Genomic DNA, 19529 nt, shown 5'->3' with positions numbered 1-19529 from the left:
TCATGTCTAAACTCACGACCACTTACCCCGTTATCTACTGATCCTTTCGATTTATCTGTCCTTACTCCTGGCCATTTTTTAATAGGAGACTCACTATCAGCGTTGCCGGAGCCAAAAATAACCAACTTAACCAACAATTTATTGTCACGGTGGCAAAAGGTACAACACATTACGCATCAAATTTGGAGACGTTGGAGCACGGAGTATTTAAGTCAACTCCAGGAACGTTCCAAATGGAATAAGTATGATAGTTCCGTTTTAAAAATTGAGTCTATGGTTTTAATAAAAGATCAAAATTTGCCTCCGTTACAATGGCACCTGGGCCGTGTGAGCGAAATATTTCCGGGTAATGACGGCGTGGTACGAGTCGCAACAGTCAATACACGGAGCGGGCCGAGGAAGAGAGCGGTGAGGTTATTATGTCTATTACCAATACAAGATAATGATGAATCAAACCCAAAATAAAAAAAAATAAAAAAAATTTTGTATATTATTTTCAGTGTATTATTCAACTAATTAGTGTAATTTTTGTATTTATGTTATGTTGAGTTAACGAAACTATTTATTATGTATTATTATTTATATTATTTCAATAACCCTTTTGATTGTGGGCTAAATTTACTATTTATTAATTTAATATGTTTTGTTTAATTTATTTGTTCTATTTGATGACCGTGACCTTAATTATTTTATTACATTATGTTGAAGACTATGCTTCAAGGTGGCCCCTATGTTCAATGTACATTTATCTATATCGTCTTGGGTCGGGTATAAAGCAGGCACGGGTCGTCAGTGGTTATCTAAACGTTGCGTCGGTGACAATACCGTAAAATTGCGACAGTCACCTCATTAGTGACAATAAGTGTACTCTTGTAATAAATTTATTATTAATTATTATTAAAATATTATTTTAAATTATTATTATCCAATAAATTACAATATCATACAGTCCACTGGGTCATGTGTTCAATTGCATCTAAGCCCAAAAATCACTTTTTCTAGAAAAAAAAGTTTAAAAAAAACATGATATTTTTAATTTAGGACGTATAGTATTGAATGACAAGGGATATAGGGACAAAGGGATATATATCCTATGTTATAGGATAAATTAAAAGATGTCTTACAGCAGGCATGTATACCAACAGAAAAAACATACTTTACATTTATACTTAACCCGAATACACCTGATGATACACTTACTATGTGTGATGTGAATAATGAAAAGGTATACGAATTAAATTTAAAAATAAATTAATACACAATTTATTATTTATTAGTTAAGCTTAAGTTATTAATATAATCAAACACTATATCCCATAAGAGAATAATAACACAATCTTATGAATATAAATAAAATAAAATAATATAACGTTATACTAATAAATTAAGAACAGGTATTATTTATATCATGGACTTTCCCAGTATGAAAAAATTAAATATTTACGGCTAACCAAAAAACTATTGAAAAAATGACAATCCTTTATCATTATATATGTAGATTTAAAAATTCTTAACATTTTTTTAATATATTAACAAAAAAATTTATAGGTGTGTACTCAGCCACAAGTAGCATGTGATTGGTGTGTAGGGACCTTATTATCATACAATGAAAAAGTAATTTTTTTTTTTTAGTAAATAAAATATGCGTAATTTTAATAATTTAATTATTTTAGGGTCAATTTGCGCATACAAACGGAGCAGGATTTATAGCTCGTTACATTGATTTTGATGACCCTAATAATTGCTGTAACTGTGAAAAACCATTTCCTACCTTTAACGCTATTCTAGATGGTTTTAATGATGTTTCAACAAAACCTTGTGATTTATTTGATTTACCTTAAAAAAAAAATCATCAAACTTTGAAAACAATCATAAACGCTACAATTTTTAAATTCAAATAATTCAAATAAAATTGATATATAAATCATTATATCACAATATTACGTGTTTTAACCTTTTATTCATTATTTATTAGAAATTTAATCGGAGTTAAAATCCCGGTGGCAGAATCCAAGGCCGTACCTTCGGGGTGGCACAACCCCCCCCCCCCACCGAATTTTTTTTGTGTTATATTATGTGGTAGTAAAATAACTATTTATTCAATCTCTGTTTTAATCAAACCACAATTTTTTTTTAGCTTAAACCCCCCCATTACCCCGAAATTAATTTTCAGTTACGGCCTTGGCAGGAACACACCACCGGTGGCTACCAACTAAACATAGTAGATAATTCGAACAGCTGCAAGACTCTGTTATCCATATCGGCTATTACAGATTTTATTATTAGTTATCACTTTTTCTAGAAAAAAAAGTTTAAAAAAAACATGATATTTTTAATTTAGGACGTATAGTATTGAATGACAAGTGAATAAAAATACGTAATATCGCCTAATTGGGCCATGTACAAATTACGTGATCCCAATATATTTATATGTGGTATTTGGAAATTTAAATTGTCCACTTGTGTAATATGATGTAAATTTTATTTTATTCGAAAGTTATTCATTGCTTTTCGACAACTTCAGCTGTCATTTAGTCATAAATATCCTATTTATAGTTATTAATTACCTACTCTATTTATACAGTTTGTTAACTGTCTGTTTTAAATTAAAAATTAAGAATTTATGTACTATGTCATTGTAAAACACATATTTTGTACTTATTGTAAAAAACCTTTTATATAAACATTATGGAGATATAATTTAGATTATTTAAATAAAAACACATTATTGACAGAGTAAGTAATATAAATAGTTAATTATAAAACGGTGTATATGGTTTACTGAAATAAAAAATAATATCTTCATCGACCCGTATGGATGAAATTTTAATTCTGCACATTACACAATACAAATAAAAATGTATTTTTGTCAACCTTTACTTTTAATTTGTACCATTCTTATCTTAGCAGTACATACGCAATGTAAGAAAGATTTAAAAGGTAAGATTTCTATTCAAAAGATTAACAAAAAAAAAAATACTGTCATTATTATGGGAGTCTTTATGATTCTGTGTGGAGACGGTCTGTCAGCACTCAGCCTATATTGATAAGTATATTTTATTAAATATTCTTTTGATATACTTATTAAATTAATTTATTTTAATTTAAATATTACAGAACTTACATTTTTTTCCAACAATATTACATTTAGGCACTGTATTTCAAGTATTTAATTATAATAATAATATATATTTATTATTTATAACAAATTATAGCACTTTATATAACTCAACATTTTTTCAACTTTCTGTAAATACATAAAGCAGTATGATAAAGTTAGTATTAAAATTGTACTATGCATATATAATGGTAATATAAATATTTCATAATAATTTCAATTAGCCAGTATTAGATTGGATTGAGAAAAAATCCGTTTTTATTTCATTTCTTTTTTTCTCCGATTTTGCATATAGGACAGAAGAAAAACATCTCCTTCGGGACAATCAACCTAATTGCATTTTACTATGCATTAGTTTGTTCAAGAAAAAAATGATATGAAATAAGTGTAATTTTTTTTAGGGCCTGGAAGATCGTCATGTTGTTTTAGTGATTTTCGCCAAGGTTATTGTAATTTCTCGGAAGTTCGAGTTATAGACATACCTCAAGAGTGCACGTCTTTAGTTTTCAATGGGGCTTTTGTGGGTTCAACCTTTCAAGTTGATAACGCCGATTTACAAATCAATTACAGTAATATTTCCATAATTATTTTATCCTATTATAAAAATTAATAAAGACATAATAAATTGTGAAAAGACTAAAATTTAAGACATTTAGCTAATATAACTAGTAATGGAAGAATTTACATTAGATTTTAAATCTTTTTTACACACTAAAATTTAAAGAAAACAAATCATTGTAAAATCAATTTATTCATAGCCCCGCCAAAAATCTAAAATGTTGCAAACTCATTATTTTAATTTTAATATTATTATATTAGGTATTTATGTGCTTTATAATTGATATAGCGGTTTTAGACGAATTATTGAAAAGTGAAATAGATGTATTTATATACTACGGCCCTAGCGTTGAATCGAATTGGACCTTAATGTTTCCTAATGAATGTTCTGATGGAGGAAAGAATTTATCAAAAGCAATGGAAGGATTAAACACTTTTTTGACCGATCATAAGGGGTTAGCTGGTGTTATACTTACTGCTATACAGTCTGAGGTAAGGACCGGTTTAATTTAATTTTTAAATTAACTAATTTGTAATGTGTTCAAATGTATTATGTACTCTTTCGTTTGTATTTATTATTTCCATAGAATTTCAGAAATATTTTTAAAATGTTAAAATATATGTTGGTGTTGGACATAATATATGTTTCAAAAATAATTTACCAATCATTTTATCATTCACAGATCTTTTAACCTCTATCTTATAATTAAAGAGGATTCCATGTCATCGTTCAGTGACATACAAACAGTAAAAACATAATTCATTAACATCCAGTTTCTGATTATTATCAATATTTTCCATTTAACTGCAATTTCCACAACTATAGGTTTATAACTAATAATCACTTTTCAACAATTCTTAACATTATGATTTTTTCATATTCTATATATATTATATAATTACATGTTTAGATATTTATTATTCTATTTTTAATATTGTTATGTTAGGAATAATTAATTCTAATATCTAATAGCTTTACTAAAAAATAGAAAAAGAGGACACACTTATAATACAATTTCTGACAGTACTATGCTGGTAATATATATTTTGGTAACAATATTTATAATAATACTACTCGTATTTATAAATGATAGTAATATATTTGTTGAAGTTATATTATTACAATGCTTCGAATAGTCAATAATATGATATAAAAATATCATTATACACTATATTTGATTTCTACAGCCTGAGGAATCAGCATTTCCGACATATTCTGAAAATTTTAAAAAATATGTTGATGTGTTGAGAAAAAAGTTTCCAGAATTGATCATTGGATTGGATATATTCGGAGGTGTTCTAATGAATCAGTATATGGATCCAAAATTCACTTGTGAGTATTTATATATGTTTATATTATTTATAATAAAAATATGTAATTTATGTGAAGACAATGGTACATGGTGTATCTTTTATCACATACATTCTTTAATTTTTCGTGGACTTTTTTTTTAAATTTTATATTTCTCATCACGCTCTAAAAATAGGTATAATTTACTTTATATGTTGAATGTTAACAGCTTTTTCAAGAACTTTTTAAAAACTTAAATCTGAAATCTAACGAATAACTTTAAAAAATCAATCATTTAAATACGGATAATTAATTTCTAAACAGGAATTAAAATAAAAACCATAAATAAATGGAAATCACTATACTTTCCACTGTATATTAAGTGTCGAGTGAGTCACTATTATGTGTGTTAAATTTTAATTTCATGATATGTCATTGATACAAAAAAAGATTCAGAGTAAAAATATATTTATTTAATTTTTCGTTTAGAAATTAAATTGAATAATTTGTATTAACAATATTTTTTAAAGGGTTGAATATCAGCGTTATAGACTACGCTATTGATTTTTACGCTGTTACTACAGAGTACTTTAATTTATGCACTGCTGACTTCAGAAATACTGGAGTTGCTCCACTGAATGGATCAAATACCAATCATACATTGGTATTAAAACTTAAATATTGATCAAGAGCAAATTTTAATCACATAATTTAATATATATTGTATTATTGTTATAGGATAAATTAAAAGATGTCTTACAGCAGGCATGTATACCAACAGAAAAAACATACTTTACATTTATACTTAACCCGGATACACCTGATGATACACTTACTATGTGTGATGTGAATAATGAAAAGGTATACGAATTAAATTTAAAAATAAATTAATACACAATTTATTATTTATTAGTTAAGCTTAAGTTATTAATATAATCAAACACTATATCCCATAAGAGAATAATAACACAATCTTATGAATATAAATAAAATAAAATAATATAACGTTATACTAATAAATTAAGAACAGGTATTATTTATATCATGGACTTTCCCAGTATGAAAAAATTAAATATTTACGGCTAACCAAAAAACTATTGAAAAAATGACAATCCTTTATCATTATATATGTAGATTTAAAGATTCTTAACATTTTTTTAATATATTAACAAAAAAATTTATAGGTGTGTACTCAGCCACAAGTAGCATGTGATTGGTGTGTAGAGACCTTATTATCATACAATGAAAAAGTAATTTTTTTTTTTTAGTAAATAAAATATGCGTAATTTTAATAATTTAATTATTTTAGGGTCAATTTGCGCATACAAACGGAGCAGGATTTATAGCTCGTTACATTGATTTTGATGACCCTAATAATTGCTGTAACTGTGAAAAACCATTTCCTACCTTTAACGCTATTCTAGATGGTTTTAATGGTGTTCCAACAAAACCTTGTGATTTATTTGATTTACCTTAAAAAAAAAATCATCAAACTTTGAAAACAATCATAAACGCTACAATTTTTAAATTCAAATAATTCAAATAAAATTGATATATAAATCATTATATCACAATATTACGTGTTTTAACTTTTTATTCATTATTTATTAGAGATTTAATCGGAGTTAAAATCCTGACGGTTGGGTTACGCCACCAGTATGGGTACCAATCTGTTAAATTTAGATATTAAGTTGGTCACTATTATGGGTGTCTTAGCGACTCTGAACAAAAACGATCTGTCAGACTATATCGATAAGTTTGCTTTATGTAACAATTTTTTATACAGCATAAATAAGAATATTTAATATAAATAATAAAATATATAATATTTATTATTACCACACATTCTTAATAATTCTCTCTTCTCCACGCTCGTTTAAAATGTAAATCAAATGTGCTATCATTGTTTCGATATCGAACAATCAGAGTTGTTGCTTATTAGAAACTATCACTTAATGGTGTGATTTCATCTAATGGGCAAAGTGTGTTTGTTGTATATAATAGTATAATACTACAACGCTTTATCATCGAAGTTTAAATTAAACATATTAATATCAATTTTAAAATGAATTATGAAAATTTTTAAGTTGTAATATTTCACATAGTTTTAACTCATATTAATATGATGATATCAATAAAAGCATATGGAATGCCCTAGATAATATTCTTACCATGAAGTTTGATAATAGGTAAATTTACTCCAATATTATAGCTAACAATATAAAATTGTTCGCAAATATGATATGATGTACCATGTACGTTAGTAAAATAGAGACAACACATCCATATATAACGTCCTCTTGAGTATAGAATAAATATTGAACAATTTAATGTATGTAGTATATTATACTGCTCATCAAACTAATAAAAATATTGATAAATCTTTTTCAATCACTTCATTTATTAATAAAAATGATATGAAATCAGTATTTTTTTTATAATAAATGAAAATGAACTCAGAGTTTTATAAAATAATAATAAGATAAAAGATACTGAGTTTAGATACATATTGGCAATATTTTAATATTTAATATTATAGTTTTGCATTAATATTTGTATATTCTTCATACTAAAAATATTATTTATACTTATATGGAATATGGGTTCATAAAATTGCATTGTTGATTGGTAATAATGATCTTAGCAATAGTGTTCGACACGTCATATTATGATGACAATTTTTAGTAAATATAGTAATCAATTCCTTGTCAATTTTTATATGAATTAAAAAAAATATCTTTCCTAATTTAATAATTTATCCTGCTATTATTTAATCATAGGTTAAGTACCTAAACATTTTTAATAAATATCAATTTACACTCCTTATTATAATAAAATGAATCCTAATGACTTATACACACCTTTTTAGTATGGAACAAAACATATTTCTTCTCAATGCGTACTAATTCTCTAAGAAATTATCGAATAGAATAAGTTAATATTTACTATGGTTATAGATAATATTTTATAGGCGCATATCAAAATGTATTGCTACTAAACGTTTGGAAAATCTGGGTAATGTATTTATCTATGATTATTAACAACAATATGATTTACTATTATTTATCCAGCGAGAAAACGCGTCGATTCTGCGTAACCCCCCGCTCCACCATGATATCAAAACTGGTTCACTTATGACTGGGTATCATTGGAATGCGCAGAAAAACTTATTTTGGTTATAATTGTAATTTTTTACTTAACTTTTTCAATTTTGATAATTTATTAAACAGAGAACTGGCATTTTAAATTTTGATGTTGTGTATACTAATAAGATAATAATAAATCTTCTAATTAAAAGTAAAAAGTGGTGATAATGGAAATAGTACATTTTTATTAATATTGTGGGATGTGTGATATGCAGATTTAATACATTATTTAAAAAATATGCCGAGCATTTTTACAGCTATATGATGAAATAAAACATAATACTCGTAAATTATTTATACTACCTATTCTAGTAATAATATGTTTTTAATTAAATAATTTAAATTGTATTCATAATAAAATATTTGTATAATTAAATCTACTTACACAACGAATACCAAAAACCTATACTACATATTATGTGTATACAATTACAATTAACAATTATTTACAATTATAATTATACAATTATTATTTTTTTTATTTATTTTAAATAGATATATTAGTATTTTACAAACTGTATAAATATTAAATAGTAATGAATAACTATAAAGGCGATATTTGTGACTAAAAAACAATCAAAATTGTCCTAAAAACAATGAATAATTATCGAATAAAACTAAAAATTAACATTATCTGGGTGACTGGGTCTATATAATTTGGTAAAACTGGCACTTAGTAGCCAGTAGGTACCTATTAATATGATTATATGAACAACGAACATCATAATACTTTGATTATTGATGACTAAGTAATTGTAGAAACAAATAGCATCGATGATACCATTGATTATAAATACTATTTATTTTGAAATTTTTTAAAATTAAAAATCATCAAAAATCGGTTAAGGAGCACTATGAAACAAGATCGTCTCGAGTCATTATTAATTATATCATTCGAGTCCGATGTGCACATAGATAATGATGAAGTGGTTGATGTTTTTGCAAAATCCAGTTCAGTATTACGCAAAAAACTTATTGGTTAATAATTTATTATATGTATAGAATTATTAAAAACGTGCTGAATAAAATTACTTACGTGGCTTCGCATGTGTATTATATTTGTTTTTTTCATATTAAATTTATTATTTTAGAATATTATGGGTGTATAATTATCAGTCATCTCCGGTAAAAATCGATTCCTATATACCATTTATTATAATATATAGATAGAATTTTTTGATATCCGATATTCTTTACACCAAGTGCATTATTATTTTATTATTACATTATTGTTTGAATGACAACGCAATCTGAATGTTTGAATCAGATAATTTTCTAAAATTTTCCAATTTTCTTCGTAATTTTCTTATATTTTCCCCGTTAGAACCTACTCCGAGATGTACTCTTTCATTTAAAAAAAAAATCAAAGTAATCAGTAATGGCATTTTCAAGTTATGTCGAGACCAAGAGAAATAGAGCTGCATTTTTATATGTATAGATGTTGAACTTGGACCTAATAAAAATAATATTCTTGAGGGTGTCTAGGTAGGGGTGGGTGGGTGGTTAAAATTTGTGTTTGCACCAACTATTAAAAAGTAGTTCGGCACCACTGCATAGATATAATAATAAAATATAAGCATAGATGTTATAATAATTATTATTGTCGTAGACATAAGCTTTAAGAACAATATATTAACGATATTGAAAATGGCCAACTAGTAACTGCTCTGTTGTGTACAATAGATATCGAGAATACCGAGTCATTATGTAAATTACTGTAATGAATGTGCTCAATGTTAAACCAATTCTAGGGTTTTATCGATGATCTTATATTATTTAGGAACGTCTCGGGCAGACCATCAGGACCAGCAGATTTTGTAGTTTTTAATATTAAAGACGCTAAGCCCTCCCCAAATTACGCTTATATTCCGACGGCCATCGATTCCACTGAATATTTATTTATGTTTATTCCACCGACAGCTTATAAAACAATAACCAATGTATCATATTATTATAGTATTATACAGTATTTTTTTTTAATTAACAATAGGTATCGGTACAAGGTACACCAAGCTTACCATAATGTTCTTTTATTTAAATAAAGATAATTCAAACAGTAAATTAAATACAATGTAAAATTTGTTAAAACAGTAAAATAATATAATTCAAATACCTAAAGTGATTGGTTTTTTTACAAAACATTTTTATAACTTGATGACAATGTCTATTATTTGAACACTGAACATATTATCATATTGAACAATATTTAATAAGATTACGATCGATAATACTTGTACTTACTTTTATTCCTAATCATACCAACTACTATTGTATCTACGTGTAATAAAATATGTCTCTTTTCGAAACAACATTTATAAATATTTGTCATATCGATTAAGATATACCTAGTTCAAAGTATTTTAGTAATTTAAAGTAATTTATGTTCATGTAAATATTCTACTTTAGCAATGTAATTGTGTTATGAATGAACTACAAATTCAGAATTCAAATCAGAAGTCAATTTTTCGATTGTACAAGAAAACGAATACAGGAACTTAGTTCAGTTAGCTTATGAATCAGCTCTTATTATTATTATATTAAAGTTGAATTATTCTGAAATAAAAATATCAATATCCAATAGACTATAATATATTATAATAGCCATGAATTCAAATATATATGCCTTAGAATATATAAACTAGCCATAGATATTTGTATTTAGCTTCTACATACATTTATTTTATATTTATAAGACTTTGTTTCTATTCTCTTGTGAGACAGTTTATTATTATATTAATAACTTCATTTTAGCTGATAAATAAAACAATGCACAAAAAATTAACACAATCTACATACTTATATATTGGTCCAACAATTTACAATATATTGCCGTTAGATATAAAATACAGCAACTCTTTCAGGATTCTTAAAAAAAAATTGGGCTACTACAAGAACAAAATATAGACAGATTCATAACAAATGTATACGATAATAAATGTATTATTTACTTAAATTAGTAGATTATTTTAAAAATTATTGATAAATTTAGTATTATAAAAATGTTATTGTTTAACTAGACGATTTTTTACACAATACTACACAATAATATTATATTATGTAAACAGAGAAAAAATATTTTCTTATTTATATTGGTATTTTAACTTTGAGAAAAACGTTTATTGCTAATTATAATCTTTTAAATTTTTATTAAGTAATTACCGAATTTATATTTCAAATTTTAAACTCATGGGCCCCGACACGAACATGTTCAGTGGGGCCCATTATCTTCTTGAAAAATAAATAAATGTAATAAATCGTTTATTAATTTGTGTTAGGTACACATAATTATGATGTAATGATGTAAATCTATATTATAATTATTTTACTTTAAAATTTGTAGGATCTATGGATGAGGTTTAAAGTTGATGATTTTTTTTCTATTAAGGCCTTTTTAATAAATCACAAGTTTTTGTTGAAATACCATTAAAACCATCAAGAATAGCATGGAATGCAGGGTATGGTTTTTCACAGTTACAAAAATTACCAGGATCATCATAATCAATAAAAATAACCATAAAACCTACTCCGTGTTTTTGCGCATATTGACCCTAAAATAATTAAATTATTAAAAATATGTACATTCAATTTACCAAAAAAATTACCTTTTCATTAAATGATAATTGAGTATCTGAACACCAATCAATTGCTACTTGTGGCTGTGTACACATCTATAAATAATTGTATCTTATTATAATTTATTGATTACAATATTTTAAGATTTTTTAAATCTATTTATATATTTAAAGAACTGGAAGCATTTCAATAGAAGTTATATCAATAGTTCGTTAGTTAATCATGGAGTGTCATATGGAATGGGACTTTTTATCCCGGATTTCATCTCTGAAATATGAATCACATTAGGAGTTGATTTAAAGGAACATGGTAAGCAGGACCCAACTCTCTTGGTTTGTGTACATGTGTAAATCCGTAAAAAATATAGAGTATATTGCACGTACATTTACTTAATATTAAGTTACAAACGAAAAAAGTGAAATGTAAATGTATAAGCAAAATATTTTCATGCGTAAGAATTTCAGCTTTTGATGTTATTTATTAACTAAATTAACCTATAAGAATATTCATAATTGCTTAAGAGTTGAGTAAAAATAATAAAATAACGTGATTTTCAAACTTAAATTGACAGGCCATTCCCTCAAAAATTAAAGTAATCATATGGTAATTAGTTTTTACTTTTTTCATACTGATATGCTCATGACAATATACTTATTGTATGCTAATAGTAATAACTTAAACATAACTAATAGATAATAAATCTATATTATTTCATGTTTATTGGTATACCTTTTCATAATTCAAATCACAAAGAGTAAGTGAATTATCAGGTGATGTTGGGGTAGTTCTGAATTTAAAATATGTTTTTTCTTTTGGAATACATGCCTTTTGTAATGCATCTATTAATTTTTCCTAGAACATAAAAATAAATTTCGAGATTAAAGTTTGCTCTTGATCAATATTAAAGTTTTAATACCAATGTATGTTTCATATTTCCATCCATTGGAGCAATTCCGGTATTTTTAAATTCATTACTGCATAAATTAAAACTCTCCGTAGTAACAGCGTAAAAATCAATAGCGTAGTCTATAACGCTGATATTCAACCCTTTAAAAAATATTGTTAATACAAATTATTCAATTTAATTTCTAAACGAAAAATAAAATAAATATATTTTTACTCTGAATCTTTTTTTGTATCAATGACATATCATGAAATTAAAATTTAACACACATAATAGTGACTCACTCGACACTTAATATACAGTGGAAAGTATAGTGATTTCCATTTATTTATGGTTTTTATTTTAATTCCTGTTTAGAAATTAATTATCCGTATTTAAATGATTGATTTTTTAAAGTTATTCGTTAGATTTCCGATTTAAGTTTTTAAAAAGTTGTATACAATTGCCATAGCAATTATTATAGTAATAATTATTATTGTACTTAGCTCTAATAAATTATTTAAATGTACCTATTCCAATTATTTAACATATAACTATTAAGAATTAATACATTTTAGAATATTGCATTTAATAATGTATAGTGAAAAAAGCTTAACTTTTCAAGAAGCTGTTAACATTCAACATATAAAGTAAATTATACCTATTGTTAGAGCGTGATAAGAAATATAACATTTTAAAAAAAAGTCCACGAAAAATTAAATAATGTATTTGATAAAAGATACACCATGTACCATTGTCTTCACATAGAATGTAACAGCGTAAAAATCAATATATTTATTTGATATCCAACCCTTCTGAAATTATTGAAGAAATGATTAAAAACATCGAAATATCAATAAATAATTATCTGAAGACTTGTCAATTTGCAATTAAATTGGATAAGTCCGTTTCACCAACAAACGAAACACTGTTGTTATCATATATGAGGTTTATAAAAAAAAATAAAAAACTAGAATCTATAAAGTCTTTACATACATCACATATTATTATTATAAATAAAATAAACATAAATAAATACTCACATTTGAATTTTGGATAGGTATACTGATCTATTAAAGAAAATCCAAAAATATCCAACCCAATTGACAAGTCAGGAAAAGTAGTTCTGAACACATCGAGATATTTTTTAAAATCGTCAGTATATGTTGGAAATTCTGCTGTGGCATCAACCTGTAGAGATCAAATAGTGTATAATAATATTTTTATGTCATATTATTGACTATTGGGAGCATTGTAATAACTAATAATACGAGTATAACCTCAATAAATATATTATTATTATTTATAAATTGGATTAATATTAATATGAAATTTATTTATTAATGAATAATATATTATCAGCGAAATAGAACTGACAATAAATACAACTAGTATCCTACTAAGTGAAGGTAAAGAGATTGGTCTGAAGATAAATGAGTCAAAAACAAAGTATATGATACTTTCGAGACGAAATCATAATAATAATAATTATTTAAAAGTTGATGAATACAAATTTGAAAGGGTACAGAGCTTCAAGTATCTAGGCCGAGGGGCAGACATCAACGAAAATGCCAATATAATAGTCACGAAGAAATTAAAAAACGACTTATGGCTGCAAGTAAATTCTGCTATAGTCTAATGCCACTATTTAAATCAAGATTATTATCAATTAAATCTAAAATAACGTTGTACTAAGTCATAGTTAAACTAATTGCTCTATATGCATGCGGAACATGGGCTATGACAAAATCAGACTAAGGAAAGTTAGAAGTGTTTGAAAGAAAAATATTAAGGAAAAATCTTTGGTCCAAAAAGGAATAACGACGGGGAGTATGAAATTAGAAACAACGAAGAATTGGATAACCTCTATAAGAAAACTAACATTATTGGGTTCCTGAAGAGCACAAGGATAAGTTGGGCGGGTCATGTATGGAGATCATAAGGAATGATTAGATTAATAACTAAATGGAGAACCGACACAAAAAGACCTAGAGGACGCCCTAGACAGAGATGGATAGACCGAGTACAAGAAGACTTGAAACTTTTGAACGTAAGGAACGCAGAAGAATGTACAAACGACAGAAAGAGATGGAGACAATATTTTGTTGCGGCGATGGGCCTTAAAGGCCTGTAAAAACCTAAAAGAAGAAGAAGAAGAATATATTATCAGCAAAGCACTTTTAGCAATTGTATTATTAATGTGTCTTCATTTTCTATTTGTCAGTAAAACTATTAGAATTCCTTACATAATATTATTAAAAATCGAATAAGTAATCTATATCTAATCATTTAATTACATAATATATAGAATATATGAAAAAAATTACAATGTTAAGAATTCTAGAAAAGTTATTATTAGTTATAAACCTATAAATGTGGAAGTTACTGTTAAATGGAAAATATTTATAATAATTGAAATTGAATCGGTCCTTACCGGATATTGTAAACCTATAAGTACAATAGCAGTGATCGCTGGACGTTCGGCCAAAAAAGTCTTTAAGGCTTCCATTTCTTTTAATGAATTTTTTCCTCCATTAGAAGCTTCATTAGCAAGCATTGTAGTCCATTCAACTCGGCCGTAGTATATAATTACATCCTTACCACTTTCCAACAATATGTTTAAAGTGTCTATATCAATTATAAAACACATTAATACATGATGATATATATTATTAAAATTAAAATTTTTAATAGGTTTTATCATTTTAGATTCTGAATGGAGCAATGAATATATTGACTTTACAGTAATGTTTTTTCTTTAAATTTTAGTGTGTCAAAAAAATTGAATATCAAATATAAGTTCTCTCATTAGTTATCATAATATAACTCTTTAAAAACAGTTATGCACATTATTTTTATTGTCATTTGAAGTTTAAATGTACACAACATTTTTCAAAATCACGAAAATTTGTACATTTTGTAAAGTAAAATTTTAAGTAGTTATCTAAAAATTAACTAGTTAAATGCTGCATTCATACCAGTAAGAGATACAAACAAGTTCTCGTGGATCAATCCAATGACTGGAATCAAATTGATTCTCATATATACTTAATACAACGTTGTACTATAATAATACATTTTATTACTTTTGATTTCATAACATACATAGTTTTTTAAAACTGTTTAGACAATGTCCTAATGTAGAATAATTTGATCAAGTGACAGAAAAGTATTGGTTGATTCATTTTAATTTATTTATCAGACAGCAAATATTATTTTTAATTTTAATTTTTTACATTATTTAGTATTCCTGAAAATATTTCATCAATCTATTTACATAATTATTACACCACTATTGAGGTTTAATATGTTCTATTCGATATTGCATTATATTACATCTGTATAGTATCTGCATATTATATTTACTATCTTAGTAGGTATTCTATAAATTCTTCAATACACAATGATTTAATAAATACCACCATTATCAAAATTCAAAAGCCAAAAGTAAAGTTAAAAAATGTATTGTACATTATGTATGTTATAAGTTTAAGTCTTTTTTATAATATGTCAATAATAATATAAATATACATGATGTATTATATCTATATTAATTTTAATAATAATATATAATTACCGTTTTCATCATCCGTACTGGTTTTAACAACTTCATTATTTGGATCTATTAAAACCGTATGGAAAACTAAAGAAGTGCAATCCTTTGGTATGTCTGTTAATAGGACTTCCGGGAGACCACAATCCTTTTTGCGAGTATGACTAACACTACATGACGATTTTCCAGGGCCTGAAAACCAAACAATCATACATATTTTATGAATTTTTTTCGGAAAAAAATTGAAGAATAGTGAAAATATAATTAAATTTATCGTACTGAAGCAGACTAAAAGTAATTACAATTAGGGACTGACAAATTATCTTATTTTATTTTCATCGATAATCTATTTTCGAATAATTAAGAATTCAAAAGTGCGTTTTTTGCGTCAGAATGAGTAAAAAGACCTATGTGCAATATTCATAAGACGAGAAAAGTTGGTTATTTTATCTCTTTTTGAACTATTAAATATAGAGAAATTTTCATAATTAGTGGTAACTTAACATTTTATACATCATATATACTGGTATCTTGTATATTATTATGAATTTTTCTATACGTAATAGAGATCTATTAATCTACTATGAACCTAATTTTATTGTTTTATGATATTTATAGAAAGATACATAACTAAATTATAAAAGTTTATATAATATGGTATAAATATTTATTATTATAATTAAGGGTTTTATCGATTTTACTGTTTTAGTATCGATTTCGCCGTATAGGCGCAATTTGAGTTTTTAACATGAAGGGGCTTTAAATAATTAAATGAAACAGACTCGCGGAGAGCTTTGCCAACTACACCACCATGTTCAAATACTAATATCCTGTTTTTCTCACCCACTTTCCTGCATTTAATACTGCATCTATTACTAAAATGAAAAATATTTTTATTAAAACAAATAGGTAACAACATTTAAGTACTTATATTTAATATATAAATATATTATATTATATTATTTAAGTTTCAGAAAATAATTTTTCCAAACAACGATTACTGTGTCATATAGATTAGATAACTAATGAAGTATTTAATGACTAAATTAAATTAAAAAATTTTGAGGTGCAAATTTTAATACTGGAGGCGCTAAGCCTTTCAAGACTCCCCAAATTACGCCTATTTTCCGACGGCTATCGATTCCGCTGGATATTTATTTATGTTGATTCCACTGCTTATGAAATAATAACCGATACATCATATTATACTATATTTTTTTTTTTTTAATTAACAGTAAGTATCAGTACAAGGTACACCAAGCTTACCATAATTTACTTTTATTTAAATAAAAATAAATCAAATTTTGTCGTACACAAAATATAACACAAATATACATAATCTATTAAGACAAAAAAGCAATTAAATACAATATAAAATTTGTTTTTTTATACAATCATTGCAAACCAATCTAATTTTTGACATAATCGATTTTGTTTTATTAGTGCTTATACTTGAAATTTAAACATTTTAAGCGAAATGTTTATATCACTAAGATACACATATAGTATCTATACTTGGTATAATTATTAATTTTTAAAAATATTTTGTCTTTCTTAGAATTATTAATAGAGAGCTTTTCAATATTTTTAGATTTCTTTTCTGTGAAAGTCTATGAACAATTATTTGCTAGATAGAAATACTTAAATACTTATACAAAGCTCCTCATAATAGTAATTCATGCTGAAACCGTAATGTTTATAACCTATAAAAAAACAAATATTTTTATAGACATTTTAAGTTCAAATTTGGAAGAAATAAATAATTTAAACGACTATTAAAGAAGTTGAATATATGTTAAAATTGAAAAATATTTTTAGTGGCAACTTATAACATTTTACATATACAGTAAATTCCCATTATAACGAATACCACTACAACGAAAAATCCCGTTATAACGAAAGTTATAGCAGTCCACTGCCGAAAAGCAGGGTTTATAAAGAGCTTATTCGAATTTTCGTTACAACGAAATTTCCGTTATAACGAAAAAAAAATCGGTCCCCTGAAGTTCGTAGTAACGGGATTTTACTGTATTATTTTATTATGAATGTTACTATACACAATGATATATTTAATTTATTTAAAGATATTATCTATTCATACTATATTAACCTAATTTTACAGGTTTATGGTATTTACTATTTACAGAAACTTTAAATTAAATTTTGAGTTGATTTACTATGATATAAATATATATTATTATTATAATTAAATACATACTAATAATATTATAAATGTAATATTCTTGGAAAAATTGTATCAACCTACCATAATATTAAAATTAAGATAAATGTATTTAATAGTTGTATCAAAAAATATTTAATAAAATATACTTATCAATATAGGCTTACAGACTTTCTCCGCTTTGAACCGTTAAAGCTCCCTATTTTTTATTGTTTGTTAATTTTTTTAACAAAGAGCTTACCTTTTACATCTTTTTGAGATTGTGTAATATGTACTGATAAGATAAAAATAATACCAATTAAAAGTAAAGATTGACAAAAATACATTTCTTTTGTATTATGTAATGTGTAATGTGCAGAATTAAAATTTCATTCATATAAGTTAATGACGATATTATTTATTATTTCTATATCCCAAATACACGTTTTTATAATTAACTATTTATATTACTTATTCTGACAATATTGTGTTTATAATTAAAAAATTAAATGTATCTCTATAATGTTTTATGAGTAACAAGTGTGTATTTTAAAATTTCGTTCGTAAATACATAAATTCTTCTTTTCACATTTAAATTAGACAGCTAACAAACTGTATAAATAGTAATTGATAACTATAAAAATAGGACATTCGTGTATTAAAAAAATAAAAATAAAATTTTCATAAAAACAGTAAAAATTTATCGAATAAAATCAAATTAACATTATATTATCACAAGTGAAATATGTCAACGATATTGAAAATAGGCAACTAGTAACTGCTCTATTGTATACAATTGATATCGAGTATAATAGCGTGTCATTTTGTAAATCACTGTTATGAATGCGTTCAATGTTAAACCAATTCTAGGGTTTTATTGATTTCACTGTTTTAATATTAATGTCCCATTCTATAGATTCCAACGTATAGGCGCAATTTCAGTTTTTAACTTGAAGATACTTTATATATATAATGAAACAGTCCTGCGGGGGTATTTGCTCCCCACACCACCTGTTAAAATAATATTATCATATTTTACTCACCCACTTTCCTACATTTAATAGTGCATATCTATATTACTAAAATGAAAATATATTTATTAAAACAAATAACAACATTTAAGTACTTATAAATGTAAAATCACATTTTCATTATATTATGACAATTAGAAAATTAAAATTTTCAAAAACCACATATTAATAGACACACATATTTGCTAGCTATTCGTCACAGTTAGATTTAATTT

The 19529-nt window shown here is 25.4% G+C and overlaps 2 protein-coding genes across 2 annotated transcripts in view; both read left to right on the top strand.

The window, feature by feature from the left end:
- LOC132927086 (uncharacterized) overlaps window positions 1–1841 on the top strand; it is a 2432-nt gene extending 591 nt beyond the window's left edge. Inside the window, exons 1-3 of the mRNA XM_060991544.1 lie at window positions 1–360; window positions 1549–1614; window positions 1674–1841. The exon at window positions 1–360 is cut by the window's left edge and continues 591 nt beyond it. Of these exons, the coding sequence (XP_060847527.1) occupies window positions 1–360; window positions 1549–1614; window positions 1674–1841 (594 nt within the window). The remainder of the gene's footprint in view (window positions 361–1548; window positions 1615–1673) is intronic.
- Window positions 1842–2799: 958 nt separating this feature from the next.
- LOC132918554 (uncharacterized) lies at window positions 2800–6476 on the top strand. The gene is made up of 8 exons (XM_060979822.1): window positions 2800–2940; window positions 3520–3687; window positions 3966–4168; window positions 4865–5009; window positions 5498–5631; window positions 5706–5828; window positions 6152–6217; window positions 6277–6476. The coding sequence occupies exons 1-8, from the start codon at window positions 2859–2861 to the stop codon at window positions 6442–6444; spliced, it is 1089 nt and encodes a 362-aa protein (XP_060835805.1). The 5' UTR covers window positions 2800–2858; the 3' UTR covers window positions 6445–6476.
- Window positions 6477–19529: the final 13053 nt, after the last annotated feature.

Source organism: Rhopalosiphum padi, chromosome 1 (genome assembly GCF_020882245.1).
Source record: "Rhopalosiphum padi isolate XX-2018 chromosome 1, ASM2088224v1, whole genome shotgun sequence".
NCBI classification, from domain to species: Eukaryota; Metazoa; Arthropoda; class Insecta; order Hemiptera; family Aphididae; genus Rhopalosiphum; species Rhopalosiphum padi.
The sequence above is the reverse complement of the archived record's forward strand: the minus strand, read 5'-3'. Positions and strand labels throughout refer to the sequence as shown.